Source organism: Oreochromis niloticus, linkage group LG3 (genome assembly GCF_001858045.2).
Source record: "Oreochromis niloticus isolate F11D_XX linkage group LG3, O_niloticus_UMD_NMBU, whole genome shotgun sequence".
NCBI classification, from domain to species: Eukaryota; Metazoa; Chordata; class Actinopteri; order Cichliformes; family Cichlidae; genus Oreochromis; species Oreochromis niloticus.
In genome coordinates, this window is record NC_031967.2 from 80,214,607 (window position 1) to 80,235,690 (window position 21,084).

The 21,084-nt window shown below is 40.8% G+C and overlaps 2 protein-coding genes across 3 annotated transcripts; both read left to right on the forward strand.

The window, feature by feature from the left end:
* Positions 1-1,208: 1,208 nt before the first annotated feature.
* Positions 1,209-20,670, forward strand: LOC100710185 (RLA class II histocompatibility antigen, DP alpha-1 chain). Of its 2 annotated transcripts, none has more exons than XM_025905411.1 (4): positions 1,209-1,368; positions 2,012-2,257; positions 3,355-3,636; positions 20,389-20,670. In XM_025905411.1, the coding sequence occupies exons 1-4, from the start codon at positions 1,305-1,307 to the stop codon at positions 20,502-20,504; spliced, it is 708 nt and encodes a 235-aa protein (XP_025761196.1). In that variant the 5' UTR covers positions 1,209-1,304; the 3' UTR covers positions 20,505-20,670. The 2 variants fall into 2 exon arrangements, with proteins under 2 accessions (XP_025761196.1, XP_019212320.1); XM_019356775.1 differs by lacking the exon at positions 20,389-20,670 and adding an exon at positions 4,265-4,720.
* Positions 6,918-16,333, forward strand: LOC109194176 (H-2 class II histocompatibility antigen, E-S beta chain). The gene is made up of 8 exons (XM_005462187.4): positions 6,918-7,023; positions 12,985-13,257; positions 13,619-13,832; positions 14,405-14,472; positions 14,555-14,662; positions 14,982-15,128; positions 15,499-15,598; positions 15,795-16,333. Exons 1-8 carry the CDS (start codon positions 6,969-6,971, stop codon positions 15,814-15,816), a joined length of 987 nt encoding a protein of 328 aa, XP_005462244.3. The 5' UTR covers positions 6,918-6,968; the 3' UTR covers positions 15,817-16,333.
* Positions 20,671-21,084: the final 414 nt, after the last annotated feature.

The window sequence follows — 21,084 nt, forward strand, 5'->3', positions numbered from 1 at the left end:
ACTAGCTTCTGGTTTCAATAAATATTCTGCAGAAATTAAAAAAACAACATAAAGATCAAGAGCACGAAGTTGTCTGCAGTTATAAAACACTAAGATGAACTAAAACTCCGTAACTGTGTGATTCTGATGGCTTTCAGTGTGAAACTGAAACTGCTTCAGACACATTTGCTCTAACTCCACCCTCACAAACACCCGTCCACAGTCACAGGCCGACCCTCCGCCTACTTGTTCCTGTTTCTTTCAAATTCCAACACGAGTAATAAAAGGAAACTTTTTACACATGATCTGTTTTACACGACCTGCATAAAACAACAGCGTTAAAACACACTGGAGTGAAGTGACATGAACATTTTGTAGTCCGCCTTCTGCAGATTGTAGTTTCTGTTGTGTTACTAGTGTGACGCTGTCATGGAGTCTGAGTGTAGGTGCAGTCGGACCCTCAGTGCACTGCTTATCTCTTGTCCTAAGTCCTTATTTGTTCTCCTTCACACCTGTCCTTCACCTTGTATCGTTTTCCACCAAGATCAAGGAAAAGTGGTTCAGAAAAGCAGATAGGAGTTCATTTTTTTGGACTCTTCAAACGTAAAGCAGGTTTATTTAGGAAACATCTTTATCGCTCCTCAGAGTAAACATTTGTTAGTGTTCATCATATTCCTAATAATATGTCTTAACATCTTTAACAGGCATGAATGATCCTTAGAGACAGCAGTGTCTTCAGAGGAAGCTCTGAGTAAGAATTATGGTTTAAACACAGCCCCAACAAAGATGGCGCTGAAAGGGCTCATAAAGCTCTGTGAGACTTTTATTGGTCAGAATCTAAATGAAGGAGCTTCAGGTATCACCAGATGGTACCCAGAGTTGACTATATTGGGACAGCAGGAACATTGGTTAGACAGACTGAATAAATGAGATGTTACTAATGTTGTTTCCCACAGGTGAGAGGAGAGAGGACGAGAGGAAGTCTTATTCTGAAAGTCTTGACAGCGTTCAGTACTTTGTAGTTTGGTGACAGAGCAGGCCTAGAGCTGGTTCAGCCTCTCAGAGTCTGATGATGTTTCAAACTCCTCCTGGAATTACAGAGATGTCACCAGATCACTTCTGCAGTTCTCCATCCATCCACCAGGTGTCACCAGTGTACCATCTGTCCAGTGTGCGTTTGTATGAGTGTGTGTATGTGTGTCTGCTGCTTGTGTGTGCCTGGTCACTGATGACATCATGTGGTCCCTGCTCTGTGATTGGCTGCTGTGTGTGTTCGAGCTCACAGAGATTCAGAGCGTGTGAGAGCCACAGAGCTGCTGCTGCTGATGAAGATGAAGCTGTGGGTGCTGCTTCTCGTCCTGTCCTCAGTTCTCTGTGTCTCTGCTGATGGTGAGTCTCTGATTCACTCATGAACTCCTGTGTTTTAGCCCTTTTATGCACAATGAACTGATTTACTGATGTGAGACTAATTAGTCTCACAGTAGTTTTTCTTTGGCAGCACAGAACAGATCGGACACCAGTAACCACACGTGTGGCACTGCTTTACTGTAGTTACTAACAGCATGAAAGCGTGGAGCTGGGGTGGAGGTGGGTTGTAAAGGGGCTTGCTGTGTTTGTCTGATGTTACCCAAGTTGCCAGATAGTCTGTGTGTGATGTGTCCAGCGCTGGGCGGCCTGAGTAAAGAGCGAGACTTAAAAATCTGAAATAAATAAATAAAAGCTGTGCGACAGGAAGTTACAAACTTTGGTCAAATATGTAACATGTTCTCATGACACATTGTAAAAAGTCAAACAGCGTCACTTCAGCAACATTTAAACATATATGTTTGTTGTAGACTCATAAATCAAAGGCAATGATTTTCAGCACTGAAATACCAAGGTGTGCTAGTTTAAATGAAACAATTGTGCTTCTATTTGAAGTTTGATGAACTGTCCTGCATGGCAGGGTTTAAGCTCTGATAGGTGAATGGCTCGTATGAACCTGACAGACACTGACTCTGCCCTCTGTTTCTCTCCTCCTAACACCATGAAGCTCTGCATGGGGACAACTGGATCAGCGGCTGTTCAGATACTGATGGCGAGGCCGTGCTGATACTTGATGATGAGGCGGTCTGGTACGCCGACTTTAACAAACAGGAAGGAATCTATCCTCTGCCCCCCTTTGTAGATCCCATTACCTTTCCAGGTCAATATGAACAAGCTGTGGCTAATCAACAGATCTGCAGAGCAAACCTGAAGGTGACTCGTCAGGCTATGAAGGACGTTCCCAAAGAACTGGGTAAACACGAATCACCAGTCCACATGTAAAGAGCAGAAACATTCAGAGAGTGGAGTTCAGTGACACATGCTGAAACATGAAGCATCAGTTTTATGACAGATAAATGAAGATTTAAGAGGCTGACAGGTTAGATCATTAAAGACACTTTAGGTAAACTGCAGCCAACATCAGACTTTTGATTTGTCGATTGTTTGAATTTCAGGATCAAATTCAACCATTTTAAGCTAGCAGTCATGATTGGTCGGACAACATACAGTAATGGTCTTAATTCTTTAAAAGCAGAGAAGCTTCAATATTCACCAGATTTACAGCTTTCAAATAAAATTACACAAAGATGATCTAAGCAGAAAAATTTTCATCACATCTTTGGCAAACTAACAAACGCTGTGACCTTTATTGTCACACTGAATTCCAAGTTTGTATTCATATCAGTATTTCTGTGGAGGTTCAGAATCTACCAGCACAACCTGCAAACATTTATCAGAAATGTTTAAATATCAGGAAACACCACCCAGCACCTGATCTCATCAAGATCATTCACACACGCGGTGCTGCAGTCAGTGTTTCATAAATCTACTCAGGAAACAACAGGTTTTATCCTCAGTGACAACAACAACAGCCATGAAGACCAGAACATGTGAACTCTTAGAGGTAAAACACACAAACAGAACTTCAGCTCCATGTAACAAGCTGCTGAATCAACGACTCAAGAATAGAGACTAAAAACCCTCACAGGAGTGAAACTGGGAACACAGAGATCAAACTTCCTCTTTATTACAAGAGTTTGAGGATCTTCAAACATTCACTTCTCTGTTTATTCAAGTGAAAAAACATCTAACTTCAGCAGAAGCTCAGGTCCATCCAGTGTTTCTGTGCTTTCTCTTCTTGTTTTTAGTAAGCTCATAACAGCAATCACACACTCCTCAAAGTGTTTCACCCTGTGAGTTAAATTCATTTTAGAGAAAAAAACAACAACAACAGCCACAGAGTCAGTGCAGGTCCCATACTTACTGACTCCTCTTTGTTACAATGCTGTTGCATATTCAGTGCAGCCTGTTGAGTGGTGTTGTGAGTAAACTGTACATGTTTGTGCACAGATCCTCCTTCCAGCCTGATCATCTACACAGTACTAAATGTGGAGCTCGGAGTCCCAAACATTCTGATCTGTCATGTGACTGGTTTCTATCCTGCTCCCGTCAATGTCACCTGGACCAAAAACGAACAGGTCACAGAAGGAACGAGCACCAGCGTTCCCTTCCCCAACAAAGATGGTTCCTTCAAACAGACGTCCAGACTGAACTTCATCCCAAAGCAGGGAGACGTCTACAGCTGCACTGTGGAACATGTGGCCCTGACCCAACCAATGACCAAATTCTATGGTGAGAAAATTCAACTCAAAATTCAATTCACATTGTACAATTTCACAACAACAGCAATCTCAAGTTGCTTTATATTCTAAGGTAAAGAGTCAACAATATCAGAGAGAGAAGTTTTATCAAAAAGCAACGTTTTAAGCCTAATCTTAATCTACCAGTACTACTAGTTCATAATCTATTTTTAAATACTTTTGGAACAACAAGTAGGCCTGCAGTGCGAGAGCGAAGTGCTCTAATAGGGTGATATGGTACTACAAGGTCATTCAGATAAGATGGGGCCTGATTATTTAAGACCTTGTATGTGAGGAGCAGGATTTTGAATTCAATTCTGGATTTAACAGGAAGCCAATGAAGGGAAGCCAAAACAGGAGAAATATGCTCTCTCTTTCTAGTCCCTGTCAGGACTCTTGCTGCAGCATTTTGGATTAGCTGAAGGCTTTTCAGCGAGTTTTTACAGCATTAATATATAAGTAAAACTGAGTATCATCTGCACAGTAATGAAAATGGTGCAGTGTTTTCTAATAATATTGCCTGAAATAAAAAGTATAGTTCCCAGCACTGAACCCTGTGGGACTCCATGACTGTTTCCAGATGTGAAGGTTCACATTACTCTCTGTGTTTCTGTCTGCAGCTGTGGAGAACTCTGATCTCATTCTTGGACCTGCCATGTTTTGTGGAGTGGGTCTGACTGTCGGTGTCCTCGGTGTGGCAGCAGGAATCTTCTTACTCATCAGAGCAACCAAGTGACACTGAATGGTCGGGCTGATGTCTTAATAAATCTGAGGAGTTTGTAATCTGATTACACGGAACCTGTCGTTTTACCTCCGGTGCCAGCAGAAAGCATCCTCAGATAAACTGCTGTTCTTTATAGAATTTTTTTTGCATCCCGATATTTTATATGCTTTATTACATATCAAACATCCGGAAGAAACCCTGTTCTTAAAAACAGCAGCAGCAGGTCAGAATGACTGCAGACCTTCCAGTCCTCATCCTCACTTAGACTGAATATTAACAGAGTTTTTGATGACAGAGAACAGTGATGTGAACCAGAAGGCTTGTTGTGTCATTAAAGATTTATTGACAAAGATTTGAGTTCATTTATTTTGATCTCAGTTCCTTCATTTTGTTATCATGTTTTTATTAATTGTTGTAATTATTGATGATAAAATATGATTGTGCAGGCTTTGCTTTAAGATGTTCTCATCTTCTACAACAACCAGTCAGAGTGCAAAGACTCCCTGACTCAGTGTTGTGTCACTGGATGCTGGAACACTGCTGCTGAGCCAGTTTGGTCTGTCTTCAAACTACACTTTATTTAGTCACTTAAATGCCATATCACAGTTAATTATTGGTTTATAAACCCATCAATGTTATGTGAAAAGCCCCACAAACAGCTTCTGAGGGTTACATTTAAATACAAAATTAAACATTCAGGCTGAATGAAGATACATTTGAGCCCTGCTGCAGCTGGTGGATGTTTGAGTGCAAAGTACATTTCACAGGTAAGTTACTGGTTGGGGATTCTGGGGAAAGGTGATCCATTCACCTTCTTTTTTTTCAGACCAGTTTTTTAAGATATTACTTAAAGGTGTGATATGTAGAGAGCTCCTTTATTGTCATTGGCGGAGTATTCCAGTGTTATTGGGGCGTAACAACCCAAGCTTGATGTGGGATTGTGTAATGATGGAGATGAGAAAACAGTCACTTAGGGATAAGTCTAAAAATAGATAAAAACCTGCATTTTGAGCTCCAGTAGATTTTTCTTTTTTATCAGCTGATCGGCAGATTCAACTGAATACAACAAAACATAAGATGATGTTTTATGAGTTATCTGACTGATTTTCAGTTCAGTACAGTTTTATTTCAAACACATACATTCACCAACATTCCATAATATCATTCCATTCAGTTGTTTGAAAAGGAGTAGGCAGAAGTATATACTTATTTAGCTCCACTGCCTTAGGTTTACATCTTAATCATTTCCTCATCATTCTATTTAAGTTTGAACAACAAAAACTTATACAATGCCTTCAACTTAGAACATAACATCACAAAAAATATTTTCTTATACTTATTTAAAATTTCTTTTTTGAGTTTATTTAAACTGGTTTATATCACTGCTGACCTTTACTCCTTCTTTTAACTCATTCTAGAATTTAACTCCCGCTATTGAAATAGACATCCTTTTCAATGTTGTTCTTACTGTTTGTATTGTTAAATTCCACTTCCCTCCAAAATTATGCCTCCATTCTCTCTCTAAGAACCATTTACTCATTTCGAATGAGAGCATCCCTTTCCTTGCCTTATATATTATTTGCACTGTTTTAAACTTCACCAGATCCTGGAATTTTATAGCTTGCGTCTTAATAAAGAGTGTGTTTGTGTGAGCCCTATACCCCTCTTGATTTATTAATCTAATAGCCCTTTTTCTGCATTATGATTATAGTTTGAATATTACTTTCAGCTGTATTTCCCCAAATCTCTACACAATAACTCATATGTGGTGATAGTAAAACACAATATAACATATACAATGTTTTCCTATCCAGAAATTGTTTTGCTTTCTTCAAGATAGCAATGCCCCGTGCTAACTTTCCCTAAGTGATGTGTGATTTCCAACAGGCCTTATGATCAATGATCACACCAAAAAATTTTATGGTATTAAACCTTTGTAGATATCAGAATCAGAAAGGCTTTATTTATCCCCAAGGGGCAATTAAGACCAATTTCAATGTTATTGTTTTTCTTATAGTTTCCAAATAACATAAATTTGTTTTATTTAAATTTAGAGGCAATTTGTTTCTATCAAACCACTTCTTTAATATCTTTAACTCCTGTGCGATCATGTCCAAAACCTGTTGCAATTCAACCATTAGACTCTATAAAGCTAGTGTAAAGGGTCAAATTCAGTCAGTGAATTTACTCAGCATCATTACATCAAATATAAATGTCTGCTTCCCTTATATCTTCACACTGACCATGAACGCCACAGCTGCTCTGTACCTGATCACTGTAAACTTCACCAAATCACTGCTAATAAACCAACAAATTGATAAAACCTCTCAGTAATGACAATAATATGAAATACTTTAACCTATTTGTGAGTTTCTTGTTATAATTGACAACATCCATCAGGCTTCAGGTATCCAAATAGCAACACAGGGTAGCTGGAGGCAGGGCACATCCTGGACTGTCAAAAAAATATAACAAAATATTGTTATATATAGATTTCTTCCTGGTAACAGCTGATGCTGTGGTCATGTGACCCTGCACTCTGGTTTTTACAGCAGCTTTCAGTCAGACTGTGTCAGAGTTGTGCAGCACAACCCAGGAACATGGCTTCAAAGTTTTTATGCTTCACCCTCCTCTTCATCAACATCTGCACAGCAGGTAAGATCAATACACTAATCAAACACCTGATCAGTCACAGATACAGAGTGTTCACTGATCAAAGGAAAGTGAAGGATGAGATGTGATATTATTTTCATTGTGGTTGATGCACTGTAACCTACATCGGTGATGATGCTTGTCTGTCTCTCAGAGCTGAAGTTCACTGCTTCAGCTATCATTAAGCTTTACAGCGTCACAGCTGGATTAATGAATTCATCCATCAGTCTACTTGTTAAACTGCTGAATAAAACAAATAATTTCACGAAGATCAGTTTGCTGCTTTATTTTACTTTGCTCGTATTTAATCAATTATAAAAGTAACCTTCCTGGTCCATCAGCCGTGCCACAGGGATTTGTGTCTCCTCCTGGTCTCACACCAGGAACTATTTATATGTAAAGTAAATGTACATAAATGTTATGTATTTAACATTTAACCCTTATTAATCCAGGAAAAAATCTAATTGAGATTCAAATCTCATTTGGAAGAGAGACCTGGCATCATGGCAGTAAAAGTAAAAACATATACAACACATTACAAGAATTTAAAACAAATACCATATTTCATACAAACAGGTGAAAAACTGCATTAAGAGCAACAATTAAAACCAGTCACACTGACTAAAAGAGTTATTCTCTTGTTCCTTTAAAACTGACTTAAACTCCTACAAGGTAACCATTTCTCACAATTTCAGCTCCTTCTGCAGCATATTTAAAAGCCTTTTTACCTCATTCTTTTCTGATTTTCAGAACAATCAATTGTATCATCTTGTAAGAACAAAGGCTGTATTGGTTATGGTTTTTACCCATATGAACAAAAAGATAAGATGGAATCAGCCCAAGGAGAGATTTATAGATAAAGACCAACCAAAAACCAAAAGAAAGTCTCCTGATATACAGGGATGGACATTTAGCAGCAGCATACAGAAAACAGTGATGTAGTCAGTTTCCACAGCCAGTAATAAAACAGAAAACACCATGGTAGACAGTCCCCAACCTCTTCAAGTACTAAGCAGGGGCATTCATGAAAAGCAGATCACCAGAATAAAGGTAAAAAATAAAGAATAAAGGTAAAAAAAAAAGTTACAAAAAGGTTTTCCTCACCTACCTTTAAATGTGGGTTTTAAATGACAAATTCTAATCTATAATAATATTTATAAGATGTGACCATTTCAATTTCAGCCCATTGAATGGTTTTAATCTTAGGAAACATAGCTAACATTCTTTGCCATTTGAGATTAACATGAGCTTGTATTTATGGGCCTGAACATCATCAAAGGCAGCTTGAGGAAATTAAGAGTTTGTATTACTGAAGTATCAGAACAATAGATCACTGTGTCATCTGCATAAAGATCAAATGCAGCGTTTGATAAATTTTCACAAAGATTTTTTGCAGAGGAAAAAAAAGCGATGGTCTTAATGTGAAATACTGAGTACATGTAGTTTATACAAAGAGATGGGAAGTAAAAATAAAGTCAAGCCACTAGAAACAAATAACTCATGAAACAAAGTGAGAAGTGGTTAACATCTCTTCTTCTTAACTGAACTATACAAACAGTGAGACTCCACAGTTCTCTGTTTTTTTAACTGTACATCTGGCTAATTCCCACATGAATGAAGCTAAATGTCAATTTATATGCAGAAGACACTCTGATCTGTTTCCTTATTCTGCTTATTCCTATTCAGACTCTCCCTACAAACACACGATCCAGTCACACAGAGACTTTTCTGCAACATTGCATTATGACATTAGAACATCACATTTTATTAACCAACAAAAATACATTGTTTTGAAATGTTGCCACAACATACAGGTATGTCTCAAAGACATAAACTTGTCGATCTGTTCTCCTTTATTCAGACAAAGTGATGTTTTCATATTTGAACCTCAGAAAAATTTCAGAAACATGGCATCCAACGAAAAACTGGACAGGATTTTCTCCAGTAACACTGTGAGGACTCTTGACATTTTTAACCAGGATACATCCTTCAATGTGCATATTAACATTTATTTAACCCACGCTGATTTCTCAATTGGCTGGTTGTGTTAAATTCAGAGCCCAATTTAAAATCCTTCTCCTTACGTACAAGGTCTTTAATGATCAGGCCCAACTTTAAGATTAGACTTCAAAATTTTCTTTTTAGTAAAGCATATAGTTGGAGCTGGATCAGGTGACCCTGAATCCTCCCTCAGTTATGCTACAATAGGTGTAGGCTGTTGGGGGGATTCCCATGTGTTTACATCACTGGTGCATTAAATTATGTCTTCCATCTCTGTGTTTTGTCTTGTGTCTCTGTGCTCTTTTTTTGTTCTTCAATAACACAACCTGTCATGGCAGTGCTTCTTCCTGATCCTGGTTCTGTTGGTTGTAATTGTCTTTAAAAAGGTTTTTCTTTTCAAATGTTGCCAACTTTACTCATCTTAAGATTGTTGGGGTTACCTCTCTAATATTATAGGGCAGGGATCTCGAGGGCCGGTGCCCTACAGGTTTTAGATGTGTCCTCGATCTAACATTGCTGATTTAAATGGCTGAATTACTTCCTCAACATAGCTGTGTCCCAAAACGTAGGCTGCATCCTTTGGTGGCTGCATTTGAAGGTCAATTACATCACGGCCAGGTGACGAAGGCTGTCCCAATTCATCGACTCCTTAAAATGCAGCCGACAAATGCGTCCTCCTTTTCCCCGAATTTGAAGAATGGGTCGGATGTGTCCTTCGTGGCCCACCATATCCCAGAATTCATAGCGCGACCCAGCCAATTCGAGTTTCCAACAATGGCGGCTACTACTAAGTTTTAATATTACTCATATTACTCTTTCTGGGTCACAAAATAAGCTTTTAACATATTTTCAGGCGAGAATGTGGGTGTATGAATGTTACGCCCCAGTCTAGGGGTACAGGAACGCAACATAAGTTTGAAAAGATGGCCCCGCCCTGGTCCCCAAAACCATACACAGAGGGAAAACCAATTTCTTAGTGAATAGTGGTTTACTTTTCTACACTGAAAAATGAAGCTCTGGGGTGAACAAAGACCAAAATAACAAACAAAACAAGCTAAGTCAGGAGGAGGTGCTATCTAAACCCTATGCAAAATTAAAAACCAGACAAAAGACAAGCGCTACACCTAACTCCCTAACTGAGATAAACAGGAGAAAACAGTGCAAGGAAAAACAATAAGGCAGCTCACCCCTTCTGTTCCAGTTGTATTTACAATGTGCTATTTACAATGAAAACTAATGTACACACTATATACAGAACTGAAAAAGTCGCAAAAGTCACAGGCACAAACGTCATGGGTTTTGGAGGCCAGGGTCAGGTCTGCTGCTGCTGTCAGTGGCTGCCCCGGGACAACTGCTGGTGAGGGATTTTGAATGCGACCACATGTACATACGATAATTTTTAATCCCACAACTGTTTATAACTTACATAGTTCACATTCTGTATAACTGTATAACTGTATATCTCAGATTTCTGTATAGTTTTTATTTCATATTTATATCCTGTTCATAGCCTGTACATAGCTTGTACTCACTACAGCCTGTACATACTTATAGTTATAGAATATTCATAACATACTTCACACTGTGTACATTATAACATACCATAATAGACCCATTTCTGTAATATACTTACACATCTCTATTATTGCTAATTTATATTGTAATATATCTATATCACGACTAAAGCACTTTCTGGATGGATGCAAACTGCATTTCGTTGCCCTGTACCTGTGCATGTGCAATGACAATAAAGTTGAATTCTATTCTATTCTATTCTATGATCAGGGGACCAATCAGCAGCCGCCAGCTCATCCAATCAGAGACCTGCAAAGACTTAAGGACACAGACAAAGAAAACAGTCACCAAAACAGATTATGGCCAAGGCCATAACACCCCCTTTCCTAAGACCAAACATCTCTGCTATAGATGTTTGGCACCTAGGAGTTCAGGAAACCTTGCGACAGTGCATCTACCATTACATTCTCGGTTCCCTTTTTGTAATGGATCTCCAGATCGAAATCCTGCACTAGGAGGGACCATCTCATGAGCCTCTGGTTAGAATTTTGCATCCTAGTCAAAAACACGAGGGGGTTGTGATCAGTGTAAACAATGACAGGTGATGAACTAGAGCCGACATAAACTTTGAAATGCCCCTGCCACATTCCAACGCCTTATGCACCTTGTCTTAGGTGATGTCACAAACTGTGAAGTGGACTTAGACGACATTGTAGCCTATTCAGAGACTTGGTCAGAACACCTTGGAACACTCACTGAGATTTTTGAAAGATTAAAAGAGGCATGCCTTACCCTAAATCTTGCCAAATGTGACTTTGGTAAGGCCACTGTGACTTATCTAGGGAAGCAGGTGGGTCAGGGACAGGTGCGCCCCCTTCTGGCCAAAATCCAGGCTATCCTAGATTTCCCTGTGCCTCGCACTAGATGTGAACTTCGCCAGTTCCTTGGGATGGCCGGCTATTATCGTGGCTTCTGTAAGAATTTTGCAGATGTAGTTACACCTCTCACCAGTCTCACAAGTGTGTCAAAACCATTCGTATGGTCGCCCACATGCCAGAATGCTTTTGAGTCTGCCAAAGCTCTCCTCTGCAGCACTCCAGTACTTGCCGATCCTGATTTCACACTTCATTTAAACTCGAGGTGGATGCCAGCGCCAACGGTGCAGGTGCGGTGTTAGTGCAGGAGGACAAGCAGGGTGTCGATCACCCAATTGGTTATTTTTCAAAGAAGTTCAACGTTCGCCAGCAAAAATACAGCACTATCGAGAAAGAAGCTCTTTCTCTGTTGCTTGCTCTACAGCATTTCAAAGTTTATGTCGGCTCTAGTTCATCACCTGTCAGCTTTCTCAGGAACAGCTTCAGAACATAGAAAAGAGTCAGACAAGTCAACATCACCGTATTTGCGCTTGTGAGCGCGCGTGACAACACAGGCAGGAAAAACAGAGGGCAGACTGTCAGCAGCCGCCAGCTCATCCAATCAGGGACCTGCAAAGACTTAAGGACACAGACAAAGAAAACAGCCACCAAAACAGATTATGGCCAAGGCCATAACAATGAACTTCTCAAGACATCGCATATTTGCAAAAGTGCTCTGACGTATTCGGAGACGTCTGTTACCCACCAGCTCAATAGCTAGCCAGGGGGTTCAATGGTCACTTGAGCCGGCTTCATCATTTTCAGACCCTTGCTGTCTTTCGCTACTCTGGTTAAACATGATATATAGGTCACTCGGAAAACTTAAAAATGTAATTGTTTGCCGTTTTTCAGTGTTTTGTTTGTTCTGGAGTAAATCGGTTTGGCTGAGATCAAAGTTATTAGATTAGATTAGGTTAAATAAAACTTTATTAATCCCCCAGGTGGGTTCCTCCGGGATTTTCACACAGTTGAATAAAGTCAAGCAGAAAACTGATTAAACAGAAGTGTGAGGCAGTCGAGAATTTACACCAGTGTCCTGTAATATTTTAGATAGCAAGGAGCAGTTTATTAAACTCCACCGACACAGCGGTGATGCAAATCTGAAGGCTAGACCGTCCAATTTCACAACCTCGCATTTCCAGCCTTCTCGATCTTCGAAGGACCCGGCCCACGTAGACCACGAAGGCCAGTTCCTTCAAAGGATGCGGCCTACGTTTTGGGACACAGCCCATATCTTGAACTTCTCCAGAGGCCTGGTAATGAACTAATCATTTGATTCAGGTGTGTTGACACAGGATAATTTCTAAAACCTGCAGGACACCGGCCCTCGAGGCCTGGAGTTCAAGACCCTTGCTATAGGGTCTGCCGTATTTTTGTGAATTGTTGTTATATATATGAAATTTAACTGATACTGTTTGTAAGCTTAATGATCTAAATAAGGTGAAGCTATCATGATCATATCATTCCAACAACATGTTCTAAAAGGTTTCCCAAACTACTATAGGAGAGTGATTCTCTGATCTTTGTGTTTCAGATGGATATGAGTGTTACTCTTCAACTCGCTGCCTGTTTAACTCCACTGAGCTGAAGGACATCGAGTTCATCACCTCGTACTATTACAACAAGATAGAGTATGTCAGGTTCAGCAGTGATGTGGGGAAGTTTGTTGGATACACTGAGTATGGTGTGAAGAATGCAGAATACTGGAACAAAAATCAGGCATTGCTTGCTCAAATGAGAGCTCAGAAGGAGACGTACTGCCAACCCAACATTGGGATCTGGTACGCAGATGTTCTTTCTAAGTCAGGTGAGTCAGTGATTCTGTGACATCATCAGGTCATCATATAAACTTCATCACACTGATGTCCTGACTGAACTCTCTGCACTTAGTTTACAGTTACCACTGCTGAAGGTTTAATCTGACACATTGAGTTAAAGCTACATGTTAGAGACTTAGAGACTTGTGCAGTCATTGTGCAGTTTCTTGCACAGCGAAATTGGTTAGCTGGACCACAAAGGTGCAATTGTTCTCTGTAGTTCTGGTAGTTTTACAGGAACAGTCTGACCATTTCAGGCTTGTTCTATTTATAAAGTCACTTCAGCTTTATTGTGTTGCAGTTTTAACTTTGAATAAAGTAAAAACATTTCCCCTCTTCCTGATGTTCCAGTGACACCATCAGTCAGACTTCACTCCACGATGGCTCCTGGTTGTCACCATCCTGCCATGTTGGTCTGCAGCGTCTATGACTTCTACCCCAAACAGATCAAAGTGAGCTGGTTGAGAAATGGACAGGAAATAACCTCTGACATCACTTCCACTGAAGAGTTTGCAAATGGTGATTGGCTCTACCAGGTCCACTCCCACTTGGAGTACATGCCCAGGTGAGTCCAGATCAAATCTGGAACCAGGACTCTTTGTTTGCCTGGACAGTCTGACCACGTGTGCTCTCTCCAGGATAATTCCACTGTCAGCACCAAACTCCTTCAATGGTGATGTTTGAAGGGTCTGATCCTTCAGCTGTTAACTCTGATCTTTGTCCAAGTTTTCTTCTGTGGCTCCAGCTCACTGACTTTAGTTTGAATAACCACAACATCCCATATTCACAGCTCAGCCTGTGAAACCTGTTCCCTCTTCTCCTTCCTCATTCCTGCTAAAACTGAATCCATCCGACGTTCCAGTTTCTGCAGAGACGAGTGTTTCAGCAGGAACTGTCTGAAAATTCAGATCGAAAACAGGAAGTCCCCAAGATTGTTTTTAATATTGTTGAAAGTTTAAAACAGGACATTTGCTGATTCAGTTATGTGAACATTTCCATAATTTCTCTTTTCCACATCTTTGTGAGTCAAGTCCATCATATAAAATGTGTTGCAGGTGATCAGGTAACCATCAGCTGATCACACAAATCAGATAAACACATAAATATCAGTGATGTTGGTTTGTGTTTGTGTTGAAGGTCTGGAGAGAAGATCTCCTGTGTGGTGGAGCACGCCAGCCTGGAGAAACCACTGATTATTAACTGGGGTAAATACCAGTCTGTATCGACACACCTGTACACCGCCTGTGTGTCTGTTCACCTGTGTGACTCTCACCTGTGTGTCTTCAGTGCCACCCATGCCTGAAACAGAGAGACTGATCATCGTTGGAGTCGTAGGACTGATCCTGGGTCTGATCTTGTTTCTGGCTGGAGTCATCTACAGGAGGAGGAGTGGAGGTCAGACCAACACTCACTGAAACACCAGTTTAAATGAGAATAAAACCAGTTCAAATCAGACTAAAACCAGATTCGATCAGACTAAAATTAATTAACACCAGAATAAAGTTGCAGCAAAGAAAAGAGAAGCTTTGACTTCCAGAAGCTGATGGAGCTTCTGAACGGCTTCAGCTCGTCCAGAGTCAGGATAACTTGGACTGATTGGATCAGTTGGATCGTTGGGTTTAAGTGTTAGGCAAAAAAACATCAGAACTGTGACGTGTCAGTTCAGCCTGAGTCGTCACTCTTTGACCTTTGACCCTTGTTCTCTGTGTTGCAGATGCATCTTTGGCTCACAGGTTCAGTGAGAAACAGGCAGAGGACTGGAGCAAAGATGCTGCAGCTCTGAGCTTGTGGAGACCTCAGAAGGAGAAGTTCTTCAAACCCGACTCTGAGCTCTGCTTCACAAATGTTCTGCCTAAGTCAGGTGACTCAGTGTTTCTGTGACATCATCAGCTCATCACATGAAAGCTCAGGTCCTCACTGATGGATCAGCTCCTGACTGAACACACTGCTGATGGTTTCATCTTTCTGTAAAACTAGTGTCGTCTGGAGTTCTGCTCCTTTCGCAGTACAGCAGGGAATCTCACACACAGCCCACTGGAAAAAATGATTCATAATTCAACTTCATCAGTGAGACATTAAAACTGTGTGAGGGAACCAGGTGTTTCTAGATCTCAGTGAGATGTTGGTCTCATGGAGAATAACGCATCCGGGTGTACATGTGGAGGTTTTATAAAAGCACTTGTCAAAGTTTCCCTTCTGTGTTCAGACCTTCTTTATTTTTTATGTTCCAGTGATGCCATTGCTTCACTCCATGACGCCCCCTGGTGGTCGTCATCCTGCCTTGGCGCTCTGCAGAGTCTACGACTTCTTCCCCAAGCAGGCCAAAACCAGGTGTTGCTCCAGGCTGCTTTGATTTATCCTCATGATTTATTTGAATAGATCATAAAAGATTTCTAGTCTTTGTGCCGGCGCATCTGCTGCTACACACCAGCAGACTGTGGGGACCAGTGTGGAGCTGTTGGTTAAAGCAGTACAGGTCCTGTTCTAACGATGAGCCATCTCCTTGTTTTCTCTGTCTGTGCCCCAGGACTGATGCTGGTTCCCAGTAGTTGATCCTGATTGTGGACCTGGAACTGGTTCTGCTTCTGTCTGATAGCTGGGAGCAAAAGCAGCAGCAGCTGGCAGCTCTGTGTTTGATCCAGGCTTTTAGAGTCAGGCTGAATGTGAACCGAGGTGTGTCTGCTGGAGCCTCAATGGTGGAGTCATCATATGTGCAGAGTGTTCTTAGAGTCTTTACAGCTGTCTGACAGCAAAAACTGCTCAGGCCCAACCAGGTGAGCTGCTTCCAGGATGGACCTGAGCTGGAGGACAGCCAGGTGTGTGCTGTGTGTCTGATTGCTTTCTTTAGCTGTAAGGCTGGAGGGTGCGGAGTTCTGCGGGTGTTTGTGTGTGTGTGTGTGTGTGTGTTTGATAACACTGGAAAGTGTCACACACACACACACACACACACACACACACACACACACGGGTTTAAAGATGAAACCACACTCTGAGAATCACACTGTCAGCTGTTTGTTGTATTTGTACTTCCTGATTCTTTTCTCAATAAATCACTTTCCACAGTCATGTGATCTCTGTCTCGTTTCATATGTGGTAAACAGAGAGAGAGCAGTTTTCACTCTTCAGTGTGTCTTTGTGTTAACTGACAGACTTTTTAGTTTAGATCATGTGACTCTTCTTCCAATGCAAATGATCCCTCTGAGTGGCGGTTTGTTGTTTAAATAAATTTGATTGGTTGAACCGGTGTTCTGTTTCTCCTGCAGTCTAAACGAGTGTCAGTGTCAGATCAGAATCACTCAACATTTAGTCAGTTCCTAACTCACCAAATAAACACATGCACCTTCAATGAGAATGAGACACAGTTTAGGCTTCATTCAGCTGTGTTAGTAACAAGCTGCACATATAAAACCTCTTCCACAGCAGAGAATCGATATGACACTGAAGCCATGTTGTGAATAAAATTAGTGAACACGCAATACTTCCAGCTGATTTTTGTCTCAACTCAACAATGAACTCAGTAGAATTTGGCAGTCAAGGGTCAAAGGTCACTATGATCTAGAATTCTGGTGAAATGCTTGGTCATAGTGACCTTTGACCTTTTAACAAGAGCACTGAGAGAGTGCCGCTTCCCCTAAAGGACAAGAGCTCTACTTAAACTTTGATGTTTTATTCTGATTTTATTAGAATGTGATGATGTCAGCAGTTTGTGCTGATGTCAGCACTGACAGACAGACTGATTACATCCTTCGAGAGAAGATCACAATAAAGTTTCATATGATGATTTCGACCTCCTCCACCCTGTGAGGTAGTGATGCAGCTGCCTTTGGGATCTGCACGTTTGGCTGTTATTCTGAAAGTCCTGGAAGGTTCAGTAATTTGTAGTTTGGAAACAGAGCAGGATGGATTATGGACCCTGATGATGACCTCACAGCAGAAGGATGAAGCCACCTCCCACCCCCAAAAACCTTGTCCTGGACTCAAAGGCTACGTTCACATTGCAGGCATGGTATGACAGTGTGAACGGCACAAATCCGATATTTTCAAGTCCGATCTGGGTCACTTTCGTATGTGGTACTGAATCCGATACGTATCCGATGTTTTAGAAAGTGACTGCTGTTTGAACGGTCAAGTCGCATTAAATCCGTCTTTTACGTCACTGACACAAGACAGACGCCAATTATCAGCGCCGGAGAAGCGCCCGATAAGACTTCGCGAACGCTTCCTGGCCATCCAGTGTAGATGTCAGTGAAACTGTTGGGAAGACAACGTGAACATTTTATTTGTACTGTATAATCTGCAAATTCTGACAGAAATCTGCAACTATCCTTTGAAGCACCGCTCCTCTAAAACAGCAATAAGGATCATTATTAGGTTATTTACATTATTATGTAAATAACAAAATAACTTAAAGCAAAAATTGGGAAACGTAAAGTCCGAAGTCTTTATATTAAGGGCCATCAGTCAAACAATACTGTTTGCTCTGGGTCTAAACAGAGCGCGTTGTGTGTGACATCTTCTTTTGCGCATGCGGGCCGCTTTGAGCGTTCACACTAGAGCGCGTTTGATGTCGCATTTTATTTGTAGTGTGAACAAACAGACCAAAAAAGTCGGATTTGATCAAAAAATTGGAATTGAGCATTAAGACCTGCAGTGTGAACGTAGACAAAGAGGTGTCACCAGATCACTCATTTCCACTACTGATGGGTGCCACCAAAATACTGAGGAGGTCTGCTAGTTTAGATGAAAGTTGAAGTTTGATGAATTATCCAGCCCTGCATGAAAGGGTTAAAGCTCTAATTGGTGATTGGTTCATATGAAACTGATAGACACCGACTCCGTCCTCTGTTTCTCCTCTCCTAACACTATGAAGTTCTGCATGGGGACAACTGGATCACTGGCTGTTCAGATACTGATGGAGAGGCTGTGGTGATACTGGACGATGAGGCGGTCTGGTACGCTGTCTTTAACAAACACACAGGAGTCGATTCTCTGCCAGCCTTTGCAGATCCAATAAGTTCTCCAGGTCAATATGAACAAGCTGTGGCTAATATGCAGATCTGCAGACAAAACCTGAAGACGACTCGCCAGGCTATGAAGGAGGTCCCCAAAGAACTGGGTAAACATGAATCATCAGTCCACATGTAAAGAGCAGAAACATTCAGAGAGTGGAGTACAGTGACACATGCTGAAACATGAAGCGTCAGTTTTATGCCAGATAAATGAAGATTTCAGAGTTTGACAGGTTAGATCATTAAAGACGCTTTAGTGGATTGTTTGAATTAAAGGATCAAATCCAACCATTTTTTAAGGTTTTAAGTGTCCGTTAGCTCCTCCAGATCCTTCAGCCAGCGTTTTAAGCTAACGGTCATGATCTGCTTCATCCTGTTCACATACATTTTGTTGTCATCATACCAACAGTAGATACTGTGTTCTCTCAGCTGTTGGACAACATCCACTGATGGTGTTACTAATAACAGCGGTTCTCTGAGAGAAAGCTTCAATATTCACCAGATTCCCAGCTTTCAAATAAAATTACACAAAGATGATCTGAGCAGAAACATTTTCATCACGTCTTTGGTGAGCTAACAAACGCTGTGACCTTTATTGTCACAGAGTTCCACGTTTGTATTCATATCAGTACTTCTCTTTATTCAGTGTCCAGAATCTACCAGCATAAACCTGCAAACATTTATCAGAAGTATTTTAATATCAGGAACAACTTTCCCGCACTTGATCTTATCAACGTCATTCACACATGAGGTGCTGGGGTTGGAGTTCAATAAATTTACTCAGGAAACAACATTTATCAGTGTTTTAACGTTTTATCCTCAGTGACAAAACTGAACCTGCAACAGCAGCCATGAAGACCTGATGACACAAACACACAGAACATGTGAACTCTTAGAGGACCAGAAACACACAAACAGAACTTCAGCTTCATGTAACAACACCAAAGACTCAAAAGCCTCTGACACACAGGAGTGAAACAGGGGCCACAGAGATCAAACTTTCTATTTATCACATGGCTTTGAGGATCTTCAAACATTAAGTTCTCTGTTTGTTCAGATAAAAACACACCTCACTTTAGCAGAAGCTCAGGTCCATCCAGTGTTTCTGTACTTTCTCTTCTTGTTTTTAGTATGCTCATAACCGCAACTGTTCAAAGTGTTTCACCCTTAGAGAAAAAAACTGCCACAGAGTCAGTGCAGGTCCTGTACATACTGAATACTCTTTGTTGCAATGCCGTTGCATATTCGGCCTGGTGAGGCGTGTTGTGAGTAACCTGTACATGTTTGTGAACAGATCCTCCTTCCAGCCTGATCATCTACACAGTACTAAATGTGGAGCTCGGAGTCCAAAACTTTCTGATCTGTCATGTGACTGGTTTCTATCCTGCTCCCGTCAATGTCACCTGGACCAAAAACGAACAGAAGGTGACAGAAGGAACAAACACCAGCGTTCCCTTCCCCAACAAGGATGGTTCCTTCAAACAGACGTCCCGGCTGGACTTCATCCCAAAGCAGGGAGACGTCTACAGCTGCACTGTGGAACATGTGGCCCTGATACAACCAATGACCAAGTTCTATGGTGAGAAGGTTCAACTCAAAATTCAATTCAAATTGTACAATTTCACAACAACAGAAATCTCAAGTTGCTTTATATTAAAGACTCAACAATATCAGAGAGAGAAGTTTTATACTTTTTTATCAAAAGGTAACCCAAAATAGTACGCCTAAATAAAAACACTGAAGCTGCAACTTCTCCAAGGTTCCTCACAGTGTTACTGGAGGCCAAGGTAATGCCATCCAGGGTAAGAATGTGGTTAGATACCATATTTCTAAGATTTTCAGGGCTGAGTACAATAACCTCAGTTGTATTTGAATTAAGAAGCAGAAAGTTAGAAGCCATCCAGGACTTTATCTCTTTTAGACATTACTGTTGTCTCATCTGCTTTCATAGATAAATATAACTGAGTATCATAGTAATGAAAATGATGCAGTGTTTTCAAACAGTATTGCCTGAAATAAAAAAAATATAGTTCTCAGCACTGAACCCTGTGGGACTCCATGACTGTTTTCAGATGTGAAGGTTCACATCACTCTCTGTGTTTCTGTCTGCAGCTGTGGTGAACTCTGATCTCATTCTTGGACCTGCCATGTTTTGTGGAGTGGGTCTGACTGTCGGTGTCCTCGGTGTGGCAGCAGGAATCTTCTTACTCATCAGAGCAACCGAGTGACTGATGTTTTATTAACTCTGAGCAGTTTGTAATTTGATTACATGTAAGTTTTGTTTCTGGTGCAGCTAGACAGTCTGATGAACTGCGGCTCTTCATTGAGTTTACAGGTGTGTGTGTTATAAACTAAAAAATCAGTGAGAAGACCAACAGGTGATGTGGCAGCATGTCAGAATGATTTCAGACCATCCTCAGTGTGACTGATTATTGATTACAGAGAACTATATTCAGAAAGTTTCTCATGCCAATAAAGATTCACTAGTGAAAAACTTGAAATATATATATTCCCTTCAGTTTGTTATCTAAATGTTTTTGTCTTTTTATGTGCTTGACAAAGAATGATCTCATAACTTTTTAATTGAATACACAGAATCTTTGTTCTGATTTCAAACTCTAAAGTAGAGCAGGGCGATATGACCAAAAGTATTTATCACGATATCCATTTGAAAATTTGCGATAACGATATAACTGACGATACAATTGACACTAGAAAAAACACTTTACAACTCCACAATTTTATTAGTGCACAGCACAATAATCCTCCTTCATACCTGTCCTTCACCTTGTATCGTTTTCCACCAAG